The 26373-nt window shown below is 51.7% G+C and overlaps 4 protein-coding genes across 7 annotated transcripts; 2 read left to right on the top strand and 2 right to left on the bottom strand.

The window, feature by feature from the left end:
• Nucleotides 1-128: 128 nt before the first annotated feature.
• On the top strand, nucleotides 129-2929 carry CD68 (CD68 molecule). The gene is made up of 6 exons (XM_007100644.4): nucleotides 129-681; nucleotides 778-1277; nucleotides 1694-1813; nucleotides 1947-2019; nucleotides 2125-2295; nucleotides 2606-2929. Exons 1-6 carry the CDS (start codon nucleotides 633-635, stop codon nucleotides 2737-2739), a joined length of 1047 nt encoding a protein of 348 aa, XP_007100706.1. The 5' UTR covers nucleotides 129-632; the 3' UTR covers nucleotides 2740-2929.
• Nucleotides 2930-4267: 1338 nt separating this feature from the next.
• Nucleotides 4268-8211, top strand: MPDU1 (mannose-P-dolichol utilization defect 1). Of its 3 annotated transcripts, none has more exons than XM_028485930.2 (8): nucleotides 4793-4878; nucleotides 5177-5515; nucleotides 6047-6112; nucleotides 6303-6435; nucleotides 6770-6855; nucleotides 6973-7091; nucleotides 7256-7366; nucleotides 7506-8211. In XM_028485930.2, the coding sequence occupies exons 2-8, from the start codon at nucleotides 5470-5472 to the stop codon at nucleotides 7629-7631; spliced, it is 687 nt and encodes a 228-aa protein (XP_028341731.1). In that variant the 5' UTR covers nucleotides 4793-4878; nucleotides 5177-5469; the 3' UTR covers nucleotides 7632-8211. The 3 variants fall into 3 exon arrangements, with proteins under 3 accessions (XP_007100703.2, XP_028341731.1, XP_007100704.2); XM_007100642.4 differs by having other exon boundaries at nucleotides 4802-4878; nucleotides 5193-5515; XM_007100641.4 differs by lacking the exon at nucleotides 5177-5515 and having other exon boundaries at nucleotides 4268-4878; nucleotides 7506-8209.
• SOX15 (SRY-box transcription factor 15) lies at nucleotides 8188-11257 on the bottom strand. Its single transcript, XM_007100643.4, has 2 exons — nucleotides 9247-11257; nucleotides 8188-8605 (listed from the first exon to the last, which is right to left on the bottom strand). Exons 1-2 carry the CDS (start codon nucleotides 9771-9773, stop codon nucleotides 8437-8439), a joined length of 696 nt encoding a protein of 231 aa, XP_007100705.2. The 5' UTR covers nucleotides 9774-11257; the 3' UTR covers nucleotides 8188-8436.
• Nucleotides 11258-11331: 74 nt separating this feature from the next.
• On the bottom strand, nucleotides 11332-25643 carry FXR2 (FMR1 autosomal homolog 2). Of its 2 annotated transcripts, none has more exons than XM_007100640.4 (17): nucleotides 25197-25643; nucleotides 18949-19001; nucleotides 18504-18597; nucleotides 18032-18103; nucleotides 17769-17917; nucleotides 17425-17518; nucleotides 16833-16949; nucleotides 15073-15243; nucleotides 14791-14869; nucleotides 14322-14431; nucleotides 14003-14089; nucleotides 13477-13699; nucleotides 13080-13277; nucleotides 12787-12987; nucleotides 12597-12692; nucleotides 12351-12451; nucleotides 11332-12034 (listed from the first exon to the last, which is right to left on the bottom strand). In XM_007100640.4, exons 1-17 carry the CDS (start codon nucleotides 25275-25277, stop codon nucleotides 11939-11941), a joined length of 2022 nt encoding a protein of 673 aa, XP_007100702.1. In that variant the 5' UTR covers nucleotides 25278-25643; the 3' UTR covers nucleotides 11332-11938. The 2 variants fall into 2 exon arrangements, with proteins under 2 accessions (XP_007100702.1, XP_028341730.1); XM_028485929.2 differs by lacking the exon at nucleotides 25197-25643 and adding an exon at nucleotides 21234-21272.
• Nucleotides 25644-26373: the final 730 nt, after the last annotated feature.

Below are 26373 nucleotides of genomic sequence, written 5' to 3'. Positions count from 1 at the left end.
TGGCTTGTCATTTCTTACCTCCCCTTCCCTCCCATCTGCTACTGGGTACAGCTCTACGTCCCTTCTGTTGAGCTTTTTTGGTTGACTGGAAAATGGTCGTGTTAACTGGATAATATGACCTTTCTGGAAGGGGCTGGGCAAAGACCATCCTAAGTACCTCACGTGTCTCAGCAAAGAGGAAGCAACAGGCGGGAGAGGAAAGGGAGTGGAAATAAATGTTCAAATTTTACATCCTATTGAACTCTGCCAGGGAGGGGCTGCTGGCTCCATAATCACTTGTCACAACCACTAAGCATGTTTTGCTGAGGCAGACAAGTGAATCCCCAAGGATCCACATACCCAAAACTCCATCTCACTATCCACATGACACGTTGCTGAAAGCCTCTACTTCGGTGACACCAGGGCCAATCATCTAACTCGATGACAAAATCTTAATGACTAAGACACTGGTGGCTGGGGCTGAGGTGCCTGAGTCAGGCTGGGGGTTGGGTTGCCTCAGTTACAGGAAGTCAAAGATCTATTTCCTCTTTTTCCAAATGAACGAAGGCAGAGGGTATAGGGTTGATTGAGCAGGCAGCTGGTACTGACACAGAACCAAGCTGGACTGGACTCTGGGTGGAGGCTGTTCTGTCATGAGGTTGGCTGTGCTCTTCTCTGGGGCCTTGCTGGGTCTACTAGCAGGTAAGGAGAAAGGGGGGGACCGAAGGGGACCGAAGGGGAGAGGGCCCCTGGGAAGGAGCCTGCCCCTGGGTTGCTAACCAGTCTTTCCTCTGAAAGCCCAGGGGACAGGGAATGACTGTTCTCATAAAAAATCGGCCACTCTGCTGCCATCCTTCACGGTGACACCTACAGCTACAGAAAGTACAACAAGCCCTGGAACAACCAGCCACAGAACGACCAAGAGCTACAGAACGACCACTTACACAGCTACCACCACTCATAAGACTACTGCCACCACTCATAAGACCACCACCACTCATAAGACCACCACCACAGGCACCACCAGCCACGAGTCTTCAACAGCCACTCACCATCCTGCTACCACCACCAGTCACGGAAATGCCACAGTTCATCCAACAAGCAACAGCACTGCCACCAGCCCAGGACCCTCCACCAGATCCCCCCGCCCAGGACCACCTCCACCCTCTCCAAGTCCTAGCCCCGGCTCCAAGGAGGCGATAGGAGACTACACTTGGACTAACGGTTCCCAGCCATGCATCCGGCTCCAAGCCCAGATTCAGATTCGAGTTCTGTACCCAACCCATGGTGGAGGAGAGGTAAAGCTAAAAAACAGTAGAGGAGGGCTTCCCTGGTGGGGCAGTGGTTGAGAGTCCGCCTGCCGATGCAGGGGACGCGGGTTCGTGCCCCGGTCCGGGAGGATCCCACGTGCCGCGGAGCGGCTGGGCCCGTGAGCCGTGGCCGCTGAGCCTGCGCGTCCGGAGCCTGCGCTCCGCAACGGGAGAGGCCGCGACAGGGAGAGGCCTGCGTACGACAAAAAAAAAAATAAAATAAAAATAAAAAAAAACCAGTAGAGAACATAAGGGGAAGTGGATGAGGCCTTCTGCTCTGGTTCAGAGGGAAGGAGGAAGAGTAAAGAAGCAGACGCATACAGGGTGAGGACAAAGGGAACAGGGAACCTTGGCGGGCACAGCTGTGTTGTCTCGTGACCCTCTCTCGTCTTTAACTTCTGCAGGCCTGGGGAATCTCTGTTCTGAACCCCAACAAAACCAAGGCCCAAGGGGGCTGTGAAGGTGCTCATCCCCACTTGCTCCTCTCATTCCCCTATGGACAGCTCAGCTTTGGATTCAAGCAGGTATTTAACCCGCATCCCTCACTCTCACCCTCCAAGTGCCCTACCCCTACCAACTTCTTGCCGCACTCCTTACTCTGTGTACCTGGATGCCACTCTCCCCTGCTGCCCTGAGTCTTCCTGGTCACCTTCCCAGGAGCCAATGCAGAGCACCGTCTACCTGAACCATGTGACTGTGGAGTACAACGTGTCCTTCCCCCAGGCAGCGCGTGAGTAACCTTCCCTTTCTCATCACTTGCACTAGATGTCTGGGCTCCTGAAGGGACCTAGGCTGGGGATGTGGATCTGGAGCTGACCCTTCCTCGTTCTTTCAGAGTGGACATTCTCCGTTCAGAATTCATCCCTTCGAGATCTCCAAACCCCTCTGGGCCGGAGCTTCAGTTGCAGAAACGCAAGCGTCATTCTTTCACCAGCTTTCCACCTTGACCTGCTCTTCCTGAAGCTACAAGCTGCTCAGCTGCCCCCCACAGGGGCCTTTGGACCAAGTAAGACCTATTCTTTCCCTCCTAAAAATTTCCCACTGCACTGAAAGCCCTCTCCCCAAGCCTATAATCTCCCTTCCTGCACCCCCAAATTTCCTCCCCCTCTCAAGCTTGTCAGAGCTAGGGTAACTGTCTTCCCATCCTCTGTAAGACTCTGCCCAGGCTCCCCTCTTGTTTTTCGCTCTGAGTCCTCTAGGTGAGCCAGCCCCTCACCAATCTCCTGCTTCCCAACATCCCACGTTCCCTCCTCCCTCCTCCCTCCTCCATTCCAGCCACACCGTTGTGATGCCCACTTGCCCTATCTTTCCGCCAGGTTTCTCTTGTCCCAGTGACCAATCCATCTTGCTGCCTCTCATCATTGGCCTGATCTTACTCGGCCTCCTCACCCTGGTGCTTGTTACCTTCTGCGTCGTCCGGAGACGCCCACCCACTTACCAGCCCCTCTGAGCATCTGTCCCAACAGCCAGGGCACCAGGAGGTGCCCTCATTTCTCACCACTCAACTGACTCAGAGACAAAGTTATCTTCCTTCCCTGTCTTGATGAACAAAAGTAGAGATAATGCAATCGGGAGGGATGAGGAGAGAGATGTTTATCACATACGACTGATTCCCCCTCCCCCATCTCCAGTGGGAGAATAGTAAAACTTGATCACATCTTTATCCTCGGTTTTCCTTGTTCTTCCTGCCAGGATTAAAAGCCGTGAGTTTCTTGTCACACACCTTTCTGTACCTTCCATGGCTGAGTCTTGGGGAGCCAAGAACAGCTGGTGAGGAGGGACGAAAATGTCACTGTGTGGCCCAATGCCCTCATGGGTTCATCCTTCGAAGCCTGACATGGCTGGTGTCGAATCGGCCTCGCCTCCCTTCCTCCTCTTCTTCTGGGGCCCCTGGCTGCTCCAGTTCCCTCTCTCCTCCAATCCAGTGGAGCCACCCACCCCAGCAGCCTTCTCCCAACCTTCATATTACAGTTACAGGCGAAGCAGGCAGCAAGAGCCATGAGGTGGGGGGGAAGGTCACAGCCCTGCCCTGCCCTACCCACTGTGCCCAGGCCTAGCGAACAGCCTGGATTAAACTCTCCCCGCACCTGGGATGCTCCTATCTCACCTGCAAAGGGTTTTCATCAACCACGGGAGCAATGCGTACTCTGAACTCCACATACGATCACCCTCTATGCTCCTGGGAACAACATGCCTCCAGCCTGGGCGACCCGCGGAGCCAACCCTGAAGTCCCTGGTGGTGGCGCACCTAGTGGTGGTGGATGGCACCCCCCCCAAAGCAGCCTGAATCCAGATTCTTCAAAGGACCTCCCCGACCAATAAGTGCCAGACCCTTTACAGTCAGCTGTGAGCATCCCCGGGGCCCCAATGGGACCCTTCCAGTTGTAGGAGCCGTGTAAGGCTACAGAAAGCAGCCGCCAGGACCTGCAGACCCAGCCCTTTGAGGGCAGCACGTGCCAGGGACCCAACAACCACACCACCGCCTCGCCGACACCCCGTTATGACCTTGCTGACTGTGGTGCGGGAGTCCCCGAAGGGTGTGGTACTCCCAGCACGCGCCCAGCCACCAGAGCGTGATGGCCAGGCCCATCTCCACCGAGATGGCCGAGAGCTGGAGTCCCGGCACAGAGGGACAGAGGGCATCGCTCCCGCCGCGTAATCCAAAATGCCCTTTCCCAAGGCTAGCTGCTGGGCCCCCTCCGCCTGGCCCAAGCCCTGGCTCAGCACGCGGTCACAGGAGGCCGAGGAGCGGGCCTTGGCCTAGAGGTGGCGCCCTCGAGCCAGTGGGGTGAGAGGGAACCCCAGGGCCCTCGTTTCACAGGGGCGGCCAGGGATGGGCCCGCAGGGGGGTTAGGGGCGTTGCCGTCCCCCGAAACTGGGCTCACCTCCCCCACCTCCCCCTCCTCTGCTTCACTGTCCCGGCCCAGCAGTTGCTGGCGCACCCATCTGCGAAGGCCTGGGCGAACCTGAGGAGGGAGAAGCATGGGCCCGGCGCCTAAGGAGGGCTGCCTGGCTCAGACTGACCCCTCCCGTCGGTGCCGTGTCCTCTGGAGACGCCGAGAGCACAGGAGAGAGAACGCAACAGAGCCCCCGCCCAACGCCATTTTGGAGACTCACGCTCCTTCTCTCTCAACTTCGAACAATGTAAAGTCAGCAGGAAGAAGACAAGATGGCGCCGAGCAGGAGGAGCGGAGAAACGCTGGAGCATAAATCTTGTTGCCCAAGGGAAGCGTAAACAAAGGCGCGAACGATGGAACTGCGCAGGCGTACAGCTTTGGCACGATTTAAAATTCGAGCAGCAGGGTGGGCGCGTCCAAAAACGTGGTCTCCGGGCGAGACCTATTTTACGCGAACGAAGGTGGGATGGAGTAAGGCAGGGCCAGCCCAACTTAGTCGCGAGAAGACGGGAGGCGGAGTGCCCGGAGCGCGCATGCGCACCGTAAGTCAATGGCGGCTTGAGGGGTTGGCGGAAGCTAGCTTTGCAATATGGCGACCGAGGCAGACGGGCCGCTCAAACGGGTGCTGGTGCCGATTCTTTTACCTGAGAAATGCTACGACCAAATTTTCATCCAGTGGGACTTGCTTCACGGTGAGTTTTATTCGGCATCCGGTCTAAGTTGTGCTTCAGAGCCCTCCGGCCGTAAATGGGGCGTGAGTGCGGACTAAGTAACCGCAGTGACAGTTGCCACGGCGCGCGGGGCGGAAGTCGCCTCTGAGAGGGGCGGATATGTCTCGGGCTCCGTAGAGGGAGGACTCCATATTTGGGCGAGAGGGGGGTGTCGCCGGGTGGGAGTGGTTCTTTGCTTTTGGGACGATGAAAGACGAAAATACTCAAATTTTACAAAACAAAGTTTAAAATCTGATTAGATCGTTCCAACCTTTAATAGATCTCTGTACCTTCAGGAGCAAGGTTAAACTTGATTCAAAGCCTCTGATGAATCCAGGCCTTCTGCGGCGCCCCCAAGAATTCTGCCATCCCAATGGCTTTCCTTCCAGCCTCCACGTTTGCTCATGGTCGAATTTTGGAATTAACTCGTCCGCCTTCGTCCTTCTATCTACGAGGCGACGCCAGAGCAAAACCCGCTTCTGACATCAGACCTTTAGGGAAGCCTTCGCGGTCTGCCCCCGTCAGTTCTTGGTACCCGAGCTGTGCTCCCGGGACAGTGTTTCAGCCGCGTTCATGACCTACGAGAATCTGACTACTCCTGGGCCCAGGCACCTTGCGGGTAGGGCTTCAAGGCTAGAGAAGATGTCGGTGGCTAGAGCATAAAAGCAAGCCCTGGAAGGGTCAAGTCCCCCAGTAGGGGCCAGAGACAGTGTTCAGGAATGAGTGATACAGAGGAAACCTATCCTTGGAGAAAGAAGACATGTGAAGTGGATTGCCTAGTGGCTCAGAGGCGGGGAGTAAAGGATCAGAGGACTCTTGGGCATTGTTTAGCTCTATACAGGGAAGCAAGGGAGAGGTTTGGAAGTCAGATCACGGAGTTTAGATGTGATGGCAGGGAATGGAAGGTTGGGTCAGAGGAAAGGAATGGTAAAAGCTGTTTCGGAAAGTCACCTTGTCTGAACGTGATATGATTTGGAGTAGGAAGAACTAGGCCTTTTTCACCTGCCTCCAGACCACCCAAGGCTTCCTTTGTGTGGGTATGTCAAGGTCTTAAGGAGCACTTCAAGCCTTTAGGCCTGAGCTGCCTCCTGGAACCCCTGGCTTGGGTTCCATAAGTGTCATCTCTGCTTACCTCTTTTTCTCTTCTTAGTTCCCTGCCTCAAGATTCTCCTCAGCAAAGGCCTGGGGCTGGGCATTGTGGCTGGCTCACTTCTGGGTATGTTTCTTGTCATCTTCCCTTCCTGCTGTCGGGAGGTGGGTGGAGTGCTAAGATGCCATGAACTGGATGGGTCCCTTAACCAGAAGCGGGGCTAACGTTGCCTCCCAGTCTGCTCTGTAGCTGTCGTGCTGCGCTCCCAAGGGATGTCAAGCCCCTCAGCCCTGCCCTTTTCATCCTCTTTCTCCAGTAAAACTACCCCAAGTGTTTAAAATCGTGGGAGCCAAGAGCGCGGAAGGGTTGAGTCTCCAGTCGGTAATGCTAGAGCTAATGGCATTGACTGGGACCATGGTCTACAGCATCACCAACAACTTCCCCTTCAGGTGAGGGGCCCCGCCCTTTATCTCCAAGGGTAAATGCTCACAACTCTAGTAAGGATTAGGGTGAGGGAGGTAAAAGGGCAGGAAAGCTTAAGCCTTTCTGGAAATCTAGCCATCATCTATGGTGATTGAGAGGAGGTGAGAATCCCAAGAATGCCCAGTTTCCAATCCTGAGTCAAGCGGGTGGGGGCTGCCGGGAGGCAGGAGGTAAGGAACCAGCAGGGCTGTGGAGGACAGGGAATAATCAGAATTGGGTCCCCAAGATGGATGGGCTATGGAGGCTTTCCCTGCCTCTTTCCAGGCCCACGTTTCTTCCCCCCAACTCTTGACTCTGCAGCTCTTGGGGTGAAGCTCTGTTCCTGATGCTCCAGACAGTGACCATCGCCTTCCTGGTCCTGCACTACAGAGGACAGACTGTGAAAGGTGCTGAGGATTGACCCAAGAGCTGGCTGCAGCTGTTGGGAGCCCTGCTGGGAATGCAGGCCTGGGAAAGCCAGAAGACTCAGAGGTTGATGAAGACTCCTTATCTCCGTCTCCCAGGTGTTGCCTTCCTAGCGTGCTCCGCCCTGGTCCTGCTGGTGCTGCTTTCGCCACTGACGCCCCAGGCTGTAGTCACCCTGCTCCAGGCCTCCAACATGCCTGCTGTGGTGGTGGGAAGGGTGGGTGCTGGGAACAAGGGAGAGGATGTTGGGAAGGGGGACTGGGTGAGGATCAGAGGGGAAACCCAAAGTTTGGGGGTGTTGGACTGAGGGGAATGCAGAAATGTCATGGGAACATTGGACAAGTTCAGATGACAAAACGAAGGGTCTCAACTCCTCCCCAGCTGCTCCAGGCAGCCACCAACTACCGCAATGGGCACACGGGCCAGCTGTCAGCCATCACAGTCTTTCTGCTCTTTGGGGGCTCCCTGGCCCGAATCTTCACCTCCATTCAGGTGAGCGCCCCTCCTCCCCTCTAGAGGGCACCATAACCTCACCTTACTTCTCTCTCTCCCCATGGACTTAAAGCTGCTCCCTCTCTGGAGCCCTTTTTGGCTACGCTGAAGAGTAACCCTAGCTGTGTCTCTCACCCAGGAAACTGGAGACCCCCTCATGGCTGGAACCTTTGTAGTCTCTTCCCTCTGCAATGGCCTCATCGCTGCCCAGCTCCTCTTCTACTGGAATGCAAAGGCTCCCCACAAGAAGAAAAAGGAGCAGTAGAGTTGAGCTGGCTCCTGGAGTACGTTCCACGTTTCTATTCATCCACCCAACCTTGGGATCCTTCCCGTCTGAACCAGTCTGCTGGTGGGACTTTTAATCATTTCCTCTTCTTCTGCAATTGCAGCTTTAGTGGAAATGCTTGGTTGACCCAGATGCTTAGAAACGATAGGGGAAGAGATTTACAGGCTGACATTTAATCATTTAGCTGAGATTCTTCCTTTAGCAGAAATTTCCAGCTACTTACCTATTCTGGGCAAAACTCTTACCCTGTCTGTCCCCTCCATTTCCCCACTTCCCTTCTGACCCTAGAGGACAGAGGCTGGACAGTGGAAGGGAATAGGTGCTTGTGGATTCCTCCCTCCCGCACCCTGGCTCAGACTGTCTCCTGGACCCCAGTGCTTGGTGGGGGGTGGGGGAAGGGGGACAGAAGAATGACTGACTCAGGCAGGGCCCCAGGGTGGGGTGTGGAGGTTCCTGCTCTGGCAGGTCCAGGCGGAAGGGAGTGGAGACTGCTGGTTCCTGCTGCAGTAAAGGCGAACAGAGATGGTACAATAAAGACTCAGAGACGTGGTGTAATCGTACAAAACTGTGTTCAGCCTACAAAAAAAAAAAAAACTGTCTTGTTTTCTTCCCACTGGCTTTCAGGGCTTTGGGGGGTACTGCCCACCTCTTCTGAACTGTGGTCCAACACAGTTCTAGAACAGGGTTTGCAGCCTGGGAATGGTGGTGGTGGTGGTGGTAGTGGGGTGTTTCTGGGTAGAAAAGGAGGATGGAAACCTCTCTGGGAGGTCCATGTCCATGAGGGTTAGAGGTGGGTTAGGGGCATGGGGGCCCCTGGGAGGGGAGGGTTGTACAGAGTGGGAGGGCCTGGGGGTGGGTAGGGGCTGTAAGGGGGGAGCAGCTCCCCCTGGAGCCTTGGGTTACTCTGAGGGAGAGAGCACGGCGAGGGGGCCTCCGGTTTACAGTGGGAAGAGCTGCAAAGAGAAACACCGGGGTTAGAAGGCACTTGGTCCCCTGGGTTGGAGGTGCCGAGCAGGGTCCCCAGCTCGCATGTGGGGGTGGTTCTGAGCAGCTCTGCGCAGACAGGTATAACTTGTCACCCACCTACCCATCCCTGGCTCTTTGGGTCCCGCCGGTAGGGAACCGGACCCCAGGACGGCTTAGAGCAGCGCCGCCGCAGCCGTGTTGGGGCACGCTCAAGAGCGAGCTTGCGTGCTGCGCGCCTGTTTTCCTCTTTTGGGGCGGCAGGCCAGGAAGGGGTAGAGCTGGGCTTGGCCTGTCCTTGCCCCGGGGGCTGGGAGAGGAAGCTGGGTCACACGAGGGCCAGAATCGGGGGTGGGAAACGGGAAATTCTGGTAACTAGAACACGGTCACATCCAGGGCGCTGTGGTCTGCTCCTGCGGTGCCACCACCAACAGACTGTTGGAAACGTCCTCTAGGAAGATCCTGGCTCCCCGGAACTCTCCCACCCTTCACGGGGCGCCCCCCAAACTCCTCCGGGTGTGTCCCCTTCTTGGGTGGGCTCGGGGCCCCTGCCAGCCAGGACGTCTGGTATCCGCCCCCACCCAGGCTGCAGGTGGGTGGCACGTCCTCACCCCGCTCCCCGGGCACTCACCCGTAACCGCCAGGCAGGTAGGCTGTCGAGTAGTTGGGGGGCTGGTACCCAAAGCCTCTGCTCCCCTGGGTGGTCGTGTACCCGGGCCCCCAGACCGGCCCGCCGCCAGCCACGCCGCCGCTTCCCTGGCCGAAGTGGGGCGACCCGGGGCCCGCGCTCTTGGTCTTGCGCCGCGGCCGGTACTTGTAGTCGGGGTAGTCGCGCAGGTGCCGGGCCCGGAGCCGCTTAGCCTCTTCCACGAAGGGCCGCTTCTCGTCCTCGCCCAGCAGCTTCCACTGCGCGCCCAGGCGCTTGGAGATCTCTGAGTTGTGCATCTTCGGGTTCTGCTGCGCCATCTGGCGGCGCTGGGCGGAGCTCCACACCATGAACGCGTTCATGGGCCGTTTCACCTTCTCCAAGGGAAGCCCCCCGGAGACCACTGGGCTCCCGGCGCCCTCCCGCTCCTGGGAGCCCGAGGACGAGGAGGTAGGGGCCGTGGGAGTGGGAGGTTCCAGGCTCCAGGCCTGTGAGGAGCCGGGTAGCGCCATCGGGGGTGAAGGGAAGCCTTAAGAGGGCGTCCTACACGCCCTCCCCTCCAAAGTGAAACGTTGATCCCCAAACCCGGTATCCTTAAAATGGAAGCGCCTTCCTAGTCCGGAGTCGTTAGAGAGAGACTCGTGTCCTTAAAAGGTATATATATCGTCCCCAAGTTCAGAGTCCTTATAATGGAGCCCCTGCCACCAACCAATCCGGCACGTCTGGGGAGTCGAGCGCAAAATCCGCTGTCCGGTACCCAGTCCTGGATAGGCTGTGCTCTTTCCTTGTGGCCGCGAGGTCCCCGACCCAGCCTCGCTCCCCCTACTAGCTGCCGGCCACCGGCCCGGGCTTCGGTGAAGGCAGTAAACCTTCGCGCTCTGGGGTCCCGCAGCTGCCAGGAGGCACAGCCCAGGTGCCACAGCCCTCTCTCACCTGGCCTCAGCGTCTGTGGCTGCCGGGTGCGCCAGGCCCGGGAACTGCTTTTAACGACTGACTCCTCCCTACTCCCTCCCAGCCGACCGCGCCTCCTAAAGGGCGCCAACCTCCCCCTCCCTTAGGCCAACCAGGTGTCCTGTTCTTCCCCCCCCCCCAGGGGACCACGCCCCCTCCCCACCCAAGACCTAAGTCAGGCCTTCCAGCCCCAGTGGCTCTTAACAGCTACCCCTCCCTTCTTAAGCACTGGCAATTTATAAAGTTGTGCCTTTGCACAATGGGATCAGGCATCGGGTGATCAAAAGCCCTCAGGCTCAGAGTTGTGCTGGGAAGGAGGTGAGGACACCCAACCCCCCAATCCAAACCCAAACCCTTTTCTGGTGCCTCCTGCTCCTCAAACCCCTGACCTGGCCCGGGGCAAAAAAGTCTGGCAGTCAGGAGGTAGGCAAGCCATTTTTGTTTCCTGAGGTGCTTGGGTGGTAATTCAGCCCCTTTCCAGGTGGGAAAATTTAAACCCTCCCCACTATAGCCCCCAAACCTAGGTTCCTCCACTGCATGTTTTATTTCTAATCCTCAGAGTTGGGAGGCAGGGATCAAGGAAGCCCAGGATGACCCCTAAGGCTGAGAGGTCAGTGATGTGGATGCTGGAGAAAAAGCCTGGATCCAGGGCAGAGAACCAGCAGGAATGAGGGCTGGACACCTAGGTCCCAGAGGCTGTCTTGAGGGAACCCTGCTCCCCACTCTGCCCAAGGCCCAGCCCAAGCCCCAGGCCTCAGGTAATCGGATTAAGCAGCCTGCCGTGGCTCTCAGCTCTTTAGCAGGAACAGCTCCAGCTTCGAGCAGCCCTGAGCAGCCCTACCTAGCCCGCTGTGACTCAGGGTATAGGAGTGGCCCAGCTCCCTCTACCAGCAAACCTGGGGGAGGGGAGAGGCAGAAAGGCACAAGCCACTCTCCTCTGGACCAGGAGGGTACCTGGGCCTGGAGAATTTAGGAATGTCAGAAATTCCCAGAAGTAGACCATCTTTGGAATGCTAGAGAAGCTAGGTGTGGAGATACAGGAAACAAGGGTCAGGGCAGGTCAGTCCTACACAAACAGATGGACCAAACTGGGCATAAGGAAGGTGCAGGAACCAGAGGGCCATTTGGATTTTTTTATTCTCTTTTTAAATACTGTACAGTGAAAAATAAATACGCCTTCTCATCCACCAGACAAGGTTGGTCCCCCCTCCCCTGGGGGACCTTGTCACCCCCCTTCATACACACCCCTGGTTCTACTCCAAAACCTTCCCCATGCCTCCCACCCACTTATACCCTTACTATCCCCGTCTTCCACAGTGATGAGGCCCCAAAAATGGGGGGTACAGGACGGGAGGAGGGATAGCAGGGGAGCCCCCCTGAACTGTCCAATCTGGGTGGGTCAAGGAGCACCCCGCACCAACAGGCGGAGAATGGGGGTGTTCAGAGAGAGATTGGGGCATTAGAGGATAAAGGCACATCCAGTCTGATGGGGAAGGAGAGAGGCTCCCCTCACCCTGGGGGTAGGGTGGACAAGAGGGAGGGGGGTATGACCCTGTTACACACCCCTCCACTAGCTCCTGGAGGCTGGGGGGGGGGACCCAAGCTGCTGTGCCACCCCCCGCCCCCCTAGATAAGAGCAGCTCCAGCGCAGGTCAGTTGGGCCTGTGAGGGCCACGGTGTTGGGCAGCAAGCGAGATGGAGAAGGGAGGGATGCGGGCTGGAGGGTTTATGAAACCCCATTCACCAAACTACCCAACTCCAGGGGGGCAGAGAGCTCCCCATTCTCTGAGGGGCCCTTAGGAAGCTTGCTGACAGAGTCACCCTGAGGGGGGAGTGGGAAAGAAAATGGAGAGGAAGGAAAGAAAAAGGTCAGTAGAAATTCAGGTAATGCCATTCCCTACCATCTAAATGCTCCAGGCATCTCCAGGGTTGGTCCCCTGTAGTCATTTTTACTGGGATCCAGAAAATATGAACCAAATTCTCTTCTATTCAAACTTTTCACTATTCTAAATGCAGTCTAAACTCCATCAGACATGCCTTCTCTGCAATTTAATGAGATTTCTTTTGGAGTTTTCTTGTGCCCCCTACCCCAGAACAACAAAAAAGGAGGTGGGGTAAACTATATCTTGCTTGCCTACCTTCTGTCCTGAAAGAGAATCCTCTGAAGGTTTAGTGTGTTCCAGGGGTGGCCGCTGGCGGCTCTGAGACTTTGCTCGGGAGATATAGTCAGCCACAGTCACTGGGGAAGGCAAAGGACCAAAAGTTTCAGAAGGAACCCAGGTACCCAGCTCCTAGACACCCACTGAACCCCAACCCCTAGCTTTCACAGGATAGGAGGCATCCTGGTCTCTGAGGAAGTCTGCTGACATCCTGTGTGAGCTGACCTGGCTGACGGTCTCCACTGATCGAACCATCAGTCCGGTTACCACGGTTACGGCGGCGGCGGCTCCGATTACGACGCTGGGGTCTTGACTCATCTTCTGTGGGGCAGGGGAAAATGAGAGTTGTGCATCCATCTCCCATCCCTCAATTCTTGCCCAGTTCTGATTTTTCAGATCCAGGTACACCCCTTACCCAGGCCATTCTCTGTCATGCTGGGCCCATCAGATTCCAGGCCTCCATCCATGACAGTCCTGTCTTCATCAGTGCGACGGCGGCGGGAGCGGCGGCGCCTGGCACTTGCTGGGGGGGGTTCCCCAGGCTCTGAATCAACTGGAGGCTCTGGTTCGGATGTGTCCAGTAGGCTGTAGGGATTACTGTCTGGGTCCTTCAGCACTGGTTAGAGGAAAAAGAGGAGTTGGGAGTCAGGTGTCCATCATCTTTCCTTTTGGCCCACATTCGTGAACCTAGCTGTCTGCTTCTGGTACCTGAGCTAATTGATGAAGAGTTGTATCTTGAGGTGGGCCGGGGGGCAGGTGGGGGTCCCCTACCCCGGCCCCCAGTCGGCCGCCTCCGACTTTCTTCCCCCCGGGTCGGGGGATCCCGGTCACCAGGCCCAGCTCGGTTGGGCTCTTCCCTCTTCTCTGACTCAGTCTCAGAAGCTGTGGATAGGTCTGAGATGGGGCCTGAAGAACACAGTAGGGTTCAAACAGGGTCACTCACCCTACCCCAGGATCCAACCCAGCCCCCAGGCTGGAAGACTCTCCCTCTCACTCCTAAGTCCCCCAGCCAACCACTTCTTCATCTTCTCCATCACCCTTTCCTCAAACTTGCACCCAGACTTCTGCCTCCCACACACGCCACCACTGCTCGCCTCCCTCTCACCACAGGCAGGACCGCCTGTCCTCCGGCCCCGGCCCCGGCCCCCATAGCTGCCCCCATAGGTTCGCGTGGTGTGGAGGGAGGAGGAGGAGCTCTCATCGGTGGTGTATCCAGCCTTGTCACTGCCACCGCTGCCCCGCCCACTCCCAGGAGGGCGAAAGCCCAGCCCAATCTGCCGAAGCTGTTCATCAATTTGCAACCTCTCCAAGCGAAGCTGCTCCACCTCCTGGTTGGGGAGAAGATGGAGAAAAACAAGGAAGGAGGAATAAGTATAAGATCAATGAACAGTCTCTTTTTCCTGCTTCTCTGCCCTGACTGTCCCTATGGATCTGAACTCTCAGGAATGCAAGAAGGTTTAAAATAGGGAAAATTCTGGGTTCCAACTCCACAGCCCCAATTTTCCACCTAATGGTTTCTATTCTACTCAGAGACACAAACTGGGAACCACCACTTTTAACTTCATCCACCAGCATCCTTAGTCCCCTTGTACACGTGGAGCTCTCCTCTCCCAGGCTTCTGGCTTGGGTACCTGCAGGTAGGAGAGGTGATATTCCAGCAGAGCCTGAGCATTGCTGATATTCTCTCGGGTGCCAACAAATATGAAGGGAACCATTCCCTGGAGAGCAGAGGAAAGGACAGATGGATTAGAGACTCAAATGAAGTATTAAGTCCACCCTGACTCCTACAGAAGCCCACCCAAATGGGATCTTTCTGGGCTCTACAGCTACTAGGAAAAACCAAAGTTATCATGCCCCAACCCCTAGAAATCCCATCTCTCAAGGGAATGGCTTGGAGAATAATCCCATGTACTTCTGGCAACCAATCTCTAGGTGTCAGCTGCCCCATACCTCCTCCCTGGGGTTCTTCTTGTCATTATCACCTTCTACTCGAACCCTCACCACACCAGATTTATCCACAATCTCCTGGATCACTTTCCCGTTCTTTCCAATCACTTTGCCTGAATGGGTAAAGGAGGAATTAGGCCTTTTTTTTTTTTCAAAGGAAAGGAAAAAAAAAAAAAAAAAAAGGAAAGAAAGAAGAATAAAAACAGACAAGATAAACAGTCTTCCAGCTGCTTTATAAGGATTCTGTTTAATGATTCTCTTGCTTCTAAGCTTCTGGTGTGTTTTCACAGGACAAAATATCACAATCCCTAGAAATCTGTTCTCCATTTTTGTCACTCCTATTACAGACTGTTTGTTCTGTCCTTGTGAAACTGGAAGTTCACAGGGAGGTGGCAAGCCAGAATCACTTTAGAGCATCTCACATCTGGTCCCCAACTGTATTCTCTTATACACATACACATCCCTAACTCACCAACCAGGTTCCTGGGCACTTGCACGGAGTCCTCAGAAAACTCAAGGTAGCTCCGGGCCTGTCGGCACGCCTCGGGAGTCTAAGAGAAGAGGAGTGGGGAGTCATTAATAAAACAGAGGACCTGGATCTCAAACAGTCATCTTCCTGCCACTCTCTGTCTTTGGGAAAATGTGCTGCCAACGAAGTCAGGGAGGGAGGTCAACATGACAGGTTTCCTTTCTATTTCACACTCTCTTCTCTCTATCCCCTAAGGGACCTAGACAACAGGTATCTTTTGCTGACCTCCCCATAGATGCGGAAAGTGCAGGTCTCTTCACCCAATTCAATGGCAGTCACCCCAGGTACTTTTCGGGCCTGCTGGATGTTGGCACCATGAGTCCCAATTGCTAGACCCATCAGGTCCTCTCGCACTGTGAACTCCTCTTGGAAAGCTGCCGCCAGCTGCTTACTTGTCTGAAAAAAAAAAAAAAAAGGCACTGGACCACTGGACTATAGAAATCATGGAGAAATCTCAGAACACCTGTCCCAGATACCTGATGCTTTGCATAACTTAAATGAGAAAAGATTGTATGAAGGAAAGCCAGAACTACCTGGGAGTCCACTGACCACCAGAACCTGTGAAGAATTCAGGAACTTTTCATTCCACTCCTACCTTCCAAATACCAATGGCTGGTGGGGAAGGGACGTAATGATGGCCGAATCTGGGCTGAGATCCATCAAAGATCCGGATTTGGCTCTAACGCTATCTGGTTGTGTGATCCCAAACAAAACATACTCTCTGTGCCTCTGTTCTGTCATCTGCTAAATGATTACACCTGACCTACCCTATTCCCAGACTAACAAGAGGATTAAATAAAGTTGATATGAAAGAAAGCACTTTTCACAAGGTAAATGCAAGTGTAAGGAACTATTTACCTTAACCAAACCAATATCAACCCCCAAAATAAAACCTGAAAAGTTGAGGGCTTCCCTGGTGGTGCAGTGGTTGGGAGTCCGCCTGCCGATGCAGGGGACACAGGTTCGTGCCCCGGTCTGGGAAGATCCCACATGCCGCGGAGCGGCTGGGCCCATGAGCCATGGCCACTGAGCCTGTGCGTCTGGAGCCTGTGCTCCGTGACAGGAGAGTCCACAACAGTGGGAGGCCAGCGTACCACAAAAAAAAAACAACAAAAAACAGAAAAGTTGAACAGACAGCAAGAGGTTGAGAAAAGCATAAAAAGAGGTTACGGTACACCATGCTACCACTTCATTTCTCAACCAGTCCTTAGAGGGATACCTGAGTACAAAGGCAGGAAAAGGGAAAGGTTCTGGCAGTGCCCTGAGTAGCATCCCTGGAGAAGTAAAGATTACCATGGTCCAGAATTTGCACAGGCTCCCGAAAAGATCAGTTCACTTGATAAAAAGGAAACAGATGTTCAAATACACACATACACGTGCGTGCAAGCACGTGTATATATACCATCCTCATTTAGGATGGTATAATTTCTAAGGGAATCTGACCATCATAAGATGTCAGAACACAAAAAGACCTCGTAGAAACACTCACATTCAACTACCTCATTGTCACAGCTAAAGAAGAAAAAGCTCATTGAAATAAAATTATTTGACAAAGCAAGACTTAGGATTGATTCCAAGTCCAGTGGTCTTTCCAGTGTACAAATGGTTCCCAAACATATCCCACAAAGCAGTCTGGTTCTCAGAGGTAATTTGGGGGCAGCCAGTGGAGGTAAGAGCCACAACCTCTTGCACTTTTAGACAGACCTGTTCTGATTGATCTGTTTTATGCATTGTGCTTTCAAGTAAAATTTCACTTGATCAAAGGGTCCCATAGCTTAAAAAAAAAAAAAGAAAAAAAGAAAAAAAGCTTGTACTAAAACATGATGGAGCTCTGCCATCTGGAGGAGTCTGAGATAAAATAGCAGACCCAGGTTTAATGGCCCAGAAAGACCTTAATGTCTGGTCACAAGAGCATGGGTGGAGGATGGGGTGGGAGGGGAGAAGGACAATACCAATCAGCAGTAAAAACTGAAGTCAAAACTTACCTCGAGGTGCTTGGTAGCTTCTTCATTGCGGGACATGAGTAGCAGTTTGGTGCGCAGGCTTCGGAAATGCATATCACCCAGCAGGGATGCTCGCTTCACAGGGGCTTCTGTGGTTGACTGCAAAGAAACCAATGGAAAAGTCATTAAAACTGACTGACTACATTTTAGAGGAGAGCCAGGAACTGGGAATCAGGATGCCTGAGTCTCTGGAAAAGGGTGGGAGTTAAGAAACAAAGTTGAGGAACAGGAAAAATCATTTTCAGTCTCACAAGGGCCTACTAACTGGGTGCTTAAGGGAAGTGATTTTAAATAGCAAGCGCAGGTGAGAATCATACTGTCTGTTTTTGAGAGTCCAAATATGCAAGGAAGGGTACCCAGCCCAGACTGCAATATGATGGTCAGGTTGAAAAAAAAATAAAGGTCATACATGAGAAAGACTAAGGAAAGGTAGGGCTAACCTGGGTCCACAGAGGTCAGGAGCAATAAAGTCCTCTCTGACAAATAAATATAAGCACATTTTAGCTCTTCTCTTCTTGCAAAGGAGTTAAAAGGGGAAAAGGGCTTAGGTGAAATTCAGGCAGAATAAACTCACCAGAATGAAAAGCTCACTATTTGTGATGTTGAGAAAGATGCAGTTTGCTCCCAATGCTTTCTTGAACTCTTTATGGACGTTTTCATTGGAGCAGCTGCAGAGAAAGAGAACAGTGCTCAGAGGGCAGAGTGTAGAGTACAGTTGAAGGGGAGAGAGAGAGGGACTGAGAAAAATAAGGACTGCAGTAAAATAGGAAGAGGAAACAGAGGAACTGGGAGCAAAAGGGGCTCTAGAGGGCCTAGGGAACACAGAACACTGAAACTGGGAGCGGGGGCTGGGACAAACAAGGGCAGAGATGAGGACCATAAAGAGGGCCTCTCACTCCCGACATCCCAAACACTCACGCCTCTCTCAGATCCTCAGGAACGGCCATGGTAACCTTGAAGAAGCTGCCTTTGGTTGCAAGGGGATTGGGATTAACTGGCCGAAGCCGTTCCAGGGTGACAATCTCATTGTAAGTGGCATCACAGGCAGCATATTCAATGACATAGAACTGGCAGAAGGAAAGAAAGGAGAAGCTGTGGATGACCTGAGTTTCTATCTCCCACCTTTCTCTGACTAAAATATGTGTTTCAGCAGTTCTCCAAAGGCCTTGACAATCACTCACATCTCCCTTCATCATCCGCACCCGGGCCAGCCACCAGCCACAAGGTTCTTGCTCATTGGCTCGAGAATAAACCTGAAGAGAAGTTGAAAATAAAAGATTATTGAGGACCATCCAAAAACATCAAGAATGGAATGAGCATTAAGACATTTGGGAGGCATCCTAAACTAAGATAAAGGAATCTAGAGGAAGGAGCTGCTAATTAAAATCAGAGTACACTGGATTTTAGATGCTGTTATCATAAATGGAAGAAAAGTGAATCCCCTGAAAACAGGAAGCTCCCTGAGAGCTTGACTGATCACAGCAATGATGGACAGAAAACTGCTGCATTTCACTCTTCCACAGGCTGCCTAGCTGGATGGAGGAAGGACCGTGAACCAACCTGTGAGGAGCCAAGGTACTGGTATCAGGGTAAGGGAGATGCAGAATCCTGGGAAAAGGGACATTTAGAAAAGGCAGACTCCAAGGCCCTTACCTCCACTTCATCCCCTTCTGTGATTTCCTTATTATAGTCAGCTGGAGGTGGTAGCCGGACATCCCCAAAAGGAATTTGTCTCTCACTCTGCCAGCTGCAAGGGAAAACAGTGATATGAAAGCTATTCAGGCTAGTGTGGTTGCCCGTTTCTTCAGGAAGAGGTTACTTCCTCCACTGGGCATTTTCCACCTTCCCTGGTGATTAGAAGCTAAACTCCAGGCCCTGCTCCATAGTGGTGCCTTCCATCTCTTGCTAGAATCTAAATACGGAGTCAAATGACCCCCCACTCTCACCATTTCCTCTCCTGGAATCCATATAAGTTGCCCACCCAAACCCTTGGCTCTCCCCCACCTATTATAAATGCCTCATGGGACTCAGCCACCCCCTCTTCTCCACTCTCCTTCTAGGACCTAGTATGCTGGATTCTCTATTCCCAAGGTCTTACTTGTTTTCAAAGAAGATGGTGACAGAGTCTTCATGGACATCCTTCACAAAGCCCTAGAATGGATTTTAGAAGTAAAAAAAAAAAAAAAAAAAAAAAAAAAAGACAATCAACCACCACCTCAGCCATCAAGGGAACAGACAGTTTTAGAGGGCCTTAAACTAGTTTTTTTGTTTCCATTTCTTCTTTTTTTTTCTGCCCGTGCCTTGTGGCTTGCGGGATCTCAGTTCCCCAAACAGGGACTGAACCCGGGGCCACAGCAGTGAAAGCCATGAGTCCTAACCACTGGGCCACCAGGAAACTCCTTTTTTTTTTCTTTTTTTTTAAACTAGAGTTTTAGATGGGGACACAAGCAATCTAAAAACAGGGCTAGAAAAAGCTGTATTGGTGAAGGAATACGATTGTTGAGGTAGCAAGAAAGGAAACAATATTGGCAGGGAAAAAAATGTTGCAAAATCCAGAAATAAGATGAGACAGAAATTAAATAGATTGGAGAAACATCACCGGCATCAGAACAGCCGGAAAACTAGTGGTCTCCTACGGCTCCCACAGAGGCCTCCCTATCTGTCTGCCTCATGCAGTGCTAAGCAGCTTGCCAGAGTTCAATTAAAATACCAACAACATTCAGCAAAGCTAAGAATATCCCATGAGACAGTGTGAGGTTGTCCTGGAACACCTAGAGGACATCAGGATCTGCCAAGAGAGAAAGGGTCTAGCTCCTAATACAGCAAGAGGCCTGAGCGAACTTGGTGCCTTGATGCCTGGGTCGTAAGAAAATAATCAGAACACTGGAGAAATTCAAAACAAACACAATTTACGGAAGGAAAAATTAGGATTTAAAAGATGTGAGGGAATTCCCTGATGGTCCAATGGTTAGGACTTTCACTGCCGTGGGCCAGGGTTCAACCCCTGGTCAGGAACTACGATCCTGCAATCCTGCAAGCTGAGCGGTGCGGCCCAATAAATAAATAAAAGATGTGAGATTTCTAAATGCTAGACTAGGACACTGCTAAGAATTTGAAAAGAGTAATAAAATTTGTAGAAGACCCCAAACTTGAGATGATGACAAGTGAGAGGAACAGGGATGACTGAATAGCTGGAATCGCTGGTCTACCTCCTATTTTCTCTCTCTCTTTTTTTGGCCAAGGCAGTGAAAGCTCTGAGCCCTAACCACTGGACTGCCAGGGAATTCCCCACCTCCTATTTTCTATGTCTTCATTGAGGAAGCCAAAGCTATGTGTTCAATCCTGTGCTCCCAATTTTCGTACCTTCTCTCCCGTTTTTCACATACTCAAAACTAGGGATTGCTAATTTTGATAAAGTCCAATTTTTCAACTTGTTCTTTTGTATCTGAGCTTTTGGTTTTATATCTAAGAAATCTTTACCTAATGTCCTTGTCTAGAGTTTTATAGTTTTTATTTTACATATAGGTCAATGATCCATTTTGAGTTAAATTCTGTATATGGTGCCAGATACAATCAAACTTCATTTTTAACCTATGAATATGCAGTTCTTTGAGCTCAATGTATTGAAAGACTATCCTTTCTCTACTGAATTGCCTTTTCCCTTCTGTTAAAAATCAGAAAATGGGGCTTCCCTGGTGGCACAGTGGTTGAGAGTCCGCCTGCCGATGCAGGGGACACAGGTTCGTGCCCCGGTCTGGGAAGATCCCACGTGCTGCGGAGCGGCTGGGCCCGTGAGCCATGGCCGCTGAGCCTGCGCGTCCAGAGCCTGTGCTCCGCAACGGGAGAGGCCATAACAGTGAGAGGCCCATGTACCGCAAAAAAAAAAAAAAAAAAAAAAAAAAAAAAAATCAGAAAATGCAAACTAATGTATAATGACAAAAGGCATTGGTGGTTGGTGGAAGACTTTTGGGATTGATAGAAATTGTGGCGATGGTTTATTTTATATATATGTCAAAACTTAACAAATTGTATGCTTTAAATAGGTGTACTTCATTGTATGTCAATTATGCCTCACTAGATTTTTTTTTTTAATTAGGGGTTTCAAAAAGCTAATATAAGAAGAACTATTCCTGAGCTTTGCAGGTAAGAACAAAATATGAGCTTAGAAGAAAAAACACCAAAAATGTACACTTGTGTCACTCCCACCTCAGAGAACTGATCAATCATAAACACTTAATACACTGTTTTTTCCTTAAATCTAAACCTAAAATTTCACTCTTGATACCAGCCATCTTTCTCTTCTTTCGGGAAAGGATCTTGTTATGGAGCCTTACTTCTGCCCAAGGCATTAGTACTCCTGGTACTGCCTAGCCTCTTACTTACCCATGCTTTAGCCTTCTCTGCCATTCCCTTCTTCGGTAATATTTTTTCCACTCTTCATTCAGCTCCATCAATACCCATTCCTACTCTTCTCCACTCACATCTTCTATTTGCCCGAATCCCTCTCTTCCCTTTTGGGTTCTTCCCTTAGCTCCTTTTTTCTTTTTCTTCTTTTTTCCTTAGCTTTTTTTTTTTTTTTTTGCAGTACGCGGGCCTCTCACTGCTGTGGCCTCTCCCGTTGCGGAGCACAGGCTCCGGACGCGCAGGCTCAGCGGCCATGGCTCACGGGCCCAGCCGCTCTGCGGCATGTGGGATCTTCCGGACCGGGGCACGAACCCTTGTCCCCTGCATCGGCAGGCGGACTCTCAACCACTGCGCCACCAGGGAAGCCCTCCTTAGCTCCTTTTTAAGTGTCCTCCTCTTTTTTTCCTTTATAAGGATTTCTCTAAACATTTCATCTAGGCTCTTCAGCTGACTTTATCCAATTCTTTATCCAAAATGTCTATCTCTAAGCTTTAGAAACAGTTTGTCAAGAGAGAGTTAGCTATTTTCAAAACATTTCGGGGATGAGATAAAACATAGTGGAAGAGAATCACTTGCCTGCCTCTTTTGTGAAGAGATCCCCACTCCTAGATACACTCATTCACAAAGGATATGTCTAAAGCTCTAATCCAATTCTCCTCCAACATGTCAGGGTTGGCCCTCAGGCAGAGGTAGCAACATTACCCTGGTTTTTCCAGCTACCATGATCCCAAGGCAGAAATGCAAAGCTCAGAATGCAGTTTTCCCTCACATAACTCAGCAGTTCAACTAAACGCTGTCACTCATTCTTATACTTCTAGGGTCTTTTTCCTTCAAAGATTCTCCAAAACAAGCTTTCTCCTGAACTTCATATTCCAAGTCAGTCTCTGCTCCTTAATTCCACCCACATTACCCCAGTTTTTTTCCTCCAAAAATACCAGTGGTATAAAGTGAGCTCCTAGCTCTGCTCCATCCATGCTCATTGAGATGATAAGCAGAGGAGGGCAAGAGCAGTTGAGTGAATCTCTAGAAGGCTACCTAGATCCAAAGGATAACTCAATTCAATTCAATGGCCAGGGCATTCGGAGCTTTGGTTTATACAGCCTAGGACTGGACAGAGGAAGTGAGAGCCCTAGGTTCCTAAGTACTTCACTTTCCTCAAATTATAAGATACAAAATTAGGTCCCACCTTCAACCTATCTTCTAGTCCTGGGTTCTCAAAATAAAGGAGGGAGTTCTAGAAGAAAATCAGGAAGGGTCTGGATAAAAATCACGTGTTGAAGGTGAGGATGCCATATTCCTTAACAAAGGAATTGGAATTGGGATATCCAGGTAAGGTCTGGAAAGTTGGATGACTGTGCCCTGGAAGGTGAACAGATCTGGGAGAGCACCGCTTAAAGAACAAAACACATTAAGTTCTGACAGAAAAGGAAGAGCTGATGGGATAGCTAAAAGATAACTTAGATCCCAGATCTGACATTTGCAGTTCTATCCTGGAAGAAGATCAACAACACTAGGACCCAATTCTGAGAGGGATGAAAGGAACCTTCCCAAATTTATAGTTCTAGAAGCAATGTAAACACTCCTTGAACCACACTGAAGTTTGCTGAGTCATGAATATTAAATCAGCAGCAAGGACAGATTGGGTAAGTATCTATATGGCACTGAACGTTGAAGGAAGATTAGTCTGAATTTAAGGATTTACTGTTGTTTTCAACTGAGGCATGGGGCAGAAAATGCTAAAGTGGCCAGGACACAAAATCCACATTACCTGGCTTTCAGCTCAAGTCCAAACTCTATTCTCTGATTCAAAGCATCCTAGCCCCAATTCACTCAATCAAGTCTATCACGGCCACAGCCCACAGGAGAAAAGAGAAAGATTCAGAGACACATTTTCTGTTGGACACTTATATGTGGAAAGGGAAACATGTCCCTTCCCAGCAGTCTCACACAGTTAATTTGAACTGGACACCAATCTTTCCCAGCTGTGTCTGACTCCCATGCTTCCTAGAAAAAAGCAAACATCATATCTTGATCTCAGGCTCAGTTTTAAGAATCACTTTTCTTAGGGATGGGAAGGACCCAGTTGAAGGACAAAATACTGTGGGAAATGAGGCTAAAATCTTATGAGGAAGGGTATTTCAACAAAGGTAATGCAAGTTTTGGGGAAAAGGATATAAGAGACAAATGCACTCTATCAGAATCAGAAAGGAATTAAGAGACTTTGCCAAAGAAAACAGAAATGCTATGGAGGCAGGCTAGAAGAAAAAGTCCCATGAGTTAGGAAAGTATGCAGGAAAAAAATGACAGAAGGGATCAGCTGGGAGCTTCCTTCTTCCGTCTCAGCTGGGTAATGGAATAGGTAGTTTCTGGGGATTACACAGAAATATCAGGAAAAAAAGCTAAAGACTTATATTGAGAGGTTAAGTTAAGATAGATGTGGGTACCCACAGGCACTGAAGAATATAAAGAAATCTGGTGAGGGAAGTAAGGCAGAAATGAATAGGCATTTAGAATGGGTCAAAAATGACTACACTGAACTTATCAATCGAAGGTGGGGCAGAAACCTACTCCAAGGGCAAATATGAGACCCTTTCCAGTTATAGCAAGATATGACTTCACAGGGAAGGAGTTCGAGAAAGTCATTTCCAAGGGCACGAAGGTGGAGAGGTCTATTATGGGAGGAAAGGATTGAGGGGAAGTGAAGGAAAGGGGGTTCTTCTCCTCACAAGTAATGTTATGATAAGATAACTCTGCTCTTGCTCCTCAGGGTAAAATGAGAGAAGACAGGAATCAGGAAAGTCTCTGAGACAATTCCAGGCATAAAGTCCAAAGAGGTTCAAAATAACAACAGTCACATAAAGAAAAATTCCTGAGAGACAAGAGGGGTCTCCCTCTGGCTTAACCTAAATGGGAAAAAAATGTCCTAAAAAATATGATTCAGAACAGATTTAAAAGGTGGTAATAAAAGGAGTTCTAAAAAACCCAATCCTGGACAACGGGGGAGCTGAAGTAAACAAGGATCTTTTAAAGATAGTCTCCTTCTCCTTTAAAAAAAAAGGCTAGTGGATTCCCAAACTGGGCGAGTTGGCCAAAAGTCTTCTAGAAGTGGAAATCCTTAAGAAGATAAACAGAGGAAATCCTTGTGAGACCCCCTTTTAGAGATCAGGGATATGAAGCTTACACTCCTCAAGATGAAGAAACTGTACGAATGATCTAAATGTATGAGGTCAAAGTGAGATGACAAATACAAAACCATCCCTGGGTAGAACAGTAAACCAGCTCGTCTTGGAATAAAGGGGTGGGGCGAGAGACTTGAGAAAAGATGCCACCTTATGGCTATGAGGCAACTAGACTGGTACAGCCCAGAGTTCCTGAGGTCAAAGATACTAAATGTCATAAACAGATTCTGACCGTTTCTCCTTGGGGTGGGAACAGAAATATAAGATGAAAGTGGGGTGAGTCTTCCAGAGCCAGTAAGCAGAGGCCTCTCCGAGGAAGATGAAAAGATCTAATATGGGACGGCCTTCCCAAGGGGGTACTAGGGGAGAATAAAGAGAATTCTCCATGTGCTTGGACTGTGGGGAAGACGTGATTCAGATCCAAGGTAGGTCTTCTACTAGAGACAGGAAAAGTCAACGAGACGCTGGGTAAATGGGGTCTCTTCTGGGGGGTTGGGGGGGGGAAGCTAAACCAAGTACAATAATGCCCTGATGCTCAATCCCGGAGATGCGGGTAAAAGCAGGTGTAATACAGGGACCAAACGTAAGAGGAAGGGGTTAACTTCTAGAGGTCTTCCCCCAGGAGGGCCGCGGGTGGGAGCGTGGGTCTAAGGTTCTAAGGGTCAGGGCTTAGCTCCAGAATGTCGATCCCGCCCCACTCTTCCCTGCTCTGGCTAGAGGGAGGGGGCTGAAGACCGCGTCCCCGGCCGGCGCGCCGCCTCACCTTGTAGAAGGCCCCGTTGGAGCCGCGCACCTCGACCGGCAGTCCCGGCTCCACATCCCCCCCAGAGGCCAGGCCGCCCATGGCGCCGCCACCGCCTCCGACTCCCCCGGCGGCGGCTGCAGCAGCGCTCTGAGTACGGGCCGGGCCAGGTCCCCGGCGTCTCCCCGGAGGAGGAGCCGGAGGGGGAGCCGCGGGGGGCGGGAGCCGGGCCGGCCCCACGGCGGCCCTGCCACAGCCAACGAGCAGGGGGCCGGGGCCGGGCCGCTCCCCGTCCGCCGCCGCCGCCTTGGTCTCCGCCACCGTGAGGGAAACGGCCGCCGCCGCCGCTGCCTTCGTCACCTCAGCTTCCGCCCGCCGCTGCCCCCGCTGCTGCCTCAGTCCCGGGACCCGCTGCTGCCGCTGCCGCTCCACGGCCTCCACCTCCCCCTGCCGCCGCCGCCTACTGCGCAGGCGCACCGGGCACCCGCCCGCCGCGCGCGGGCCCCGAGGGCCAAGGCGCAGGCGTCAAGGCTGGCGACCCAGCTCGCGCTGGCCAGCGCATCAGGGCTTCCACACTCCTCTTCACTCTCTCACGCCCCCTCCTGGTCGCTTACTTGCGCTTGCGCAGAACCAGACTGGTTTCCTTTCCTCGCCACTCCATCTCTCCACGGCCCCTGTCTCTTCCTTTTCCCACCCCACAACACTGAGAGCTAACCAATCATGGGGAGGGAGGGACGGAGCTCACTCAATCGGATTGGACTTCTGATGCTCCTGGTCAGACCACACCCACTTCACCACGGTGAGCTCCACCAGGCTTGTACAAGTTAGGGATGGGCATGCGCCTGAATGATTGCTTGGTCACTTTCCCCACCTTTGTCTTTCTTGGTGCGCACGCTCCGAAGGAAAAAAAAAAAAAAAAAAAAAAAAAAAAAAGGGCCTGGTGCGCATGCGCCGGGCTTTACAGTCCACAAGGCGGACTGGACTCTTTTGAGCCTCTGTATCTCTGCACGATGCGGTTTAAGAGTCACGTTCTTGCCTTGAGAAGATTCTGATCATGCATACAAAGAAAGGTTAAAGAAAGATTTCAAGGCAGTACCGAAAGGCAAATGCAACTTAGCACAAGATTTAATATCTAAATGCGGAGAAAATTCAAAAGAGGAAAAATTGTTACGGAGAAAGGATAGTAGAGGGGAAACTT

The sequence above is a fragment of the Physeter macrocephalus genome, unplaced genomic scaffold (genome assembly GCF_002837175.3).
Source record: "Physeter macrocephalus isolate SW-GA unplaced genomic scaffold, ASM283717v5 random_525, whole genome shotgun sequence".
NCBI lineage: Eukaryota > Metazoa > Chordata > Mammalia > Artiodactyla > Physeteridae > Physeter > Physeter macrocephalus.
Note: the sequence above shows the minus strand (reverse complement) of the source record. Positions and strands in the feature narration are given on the sequence as shown.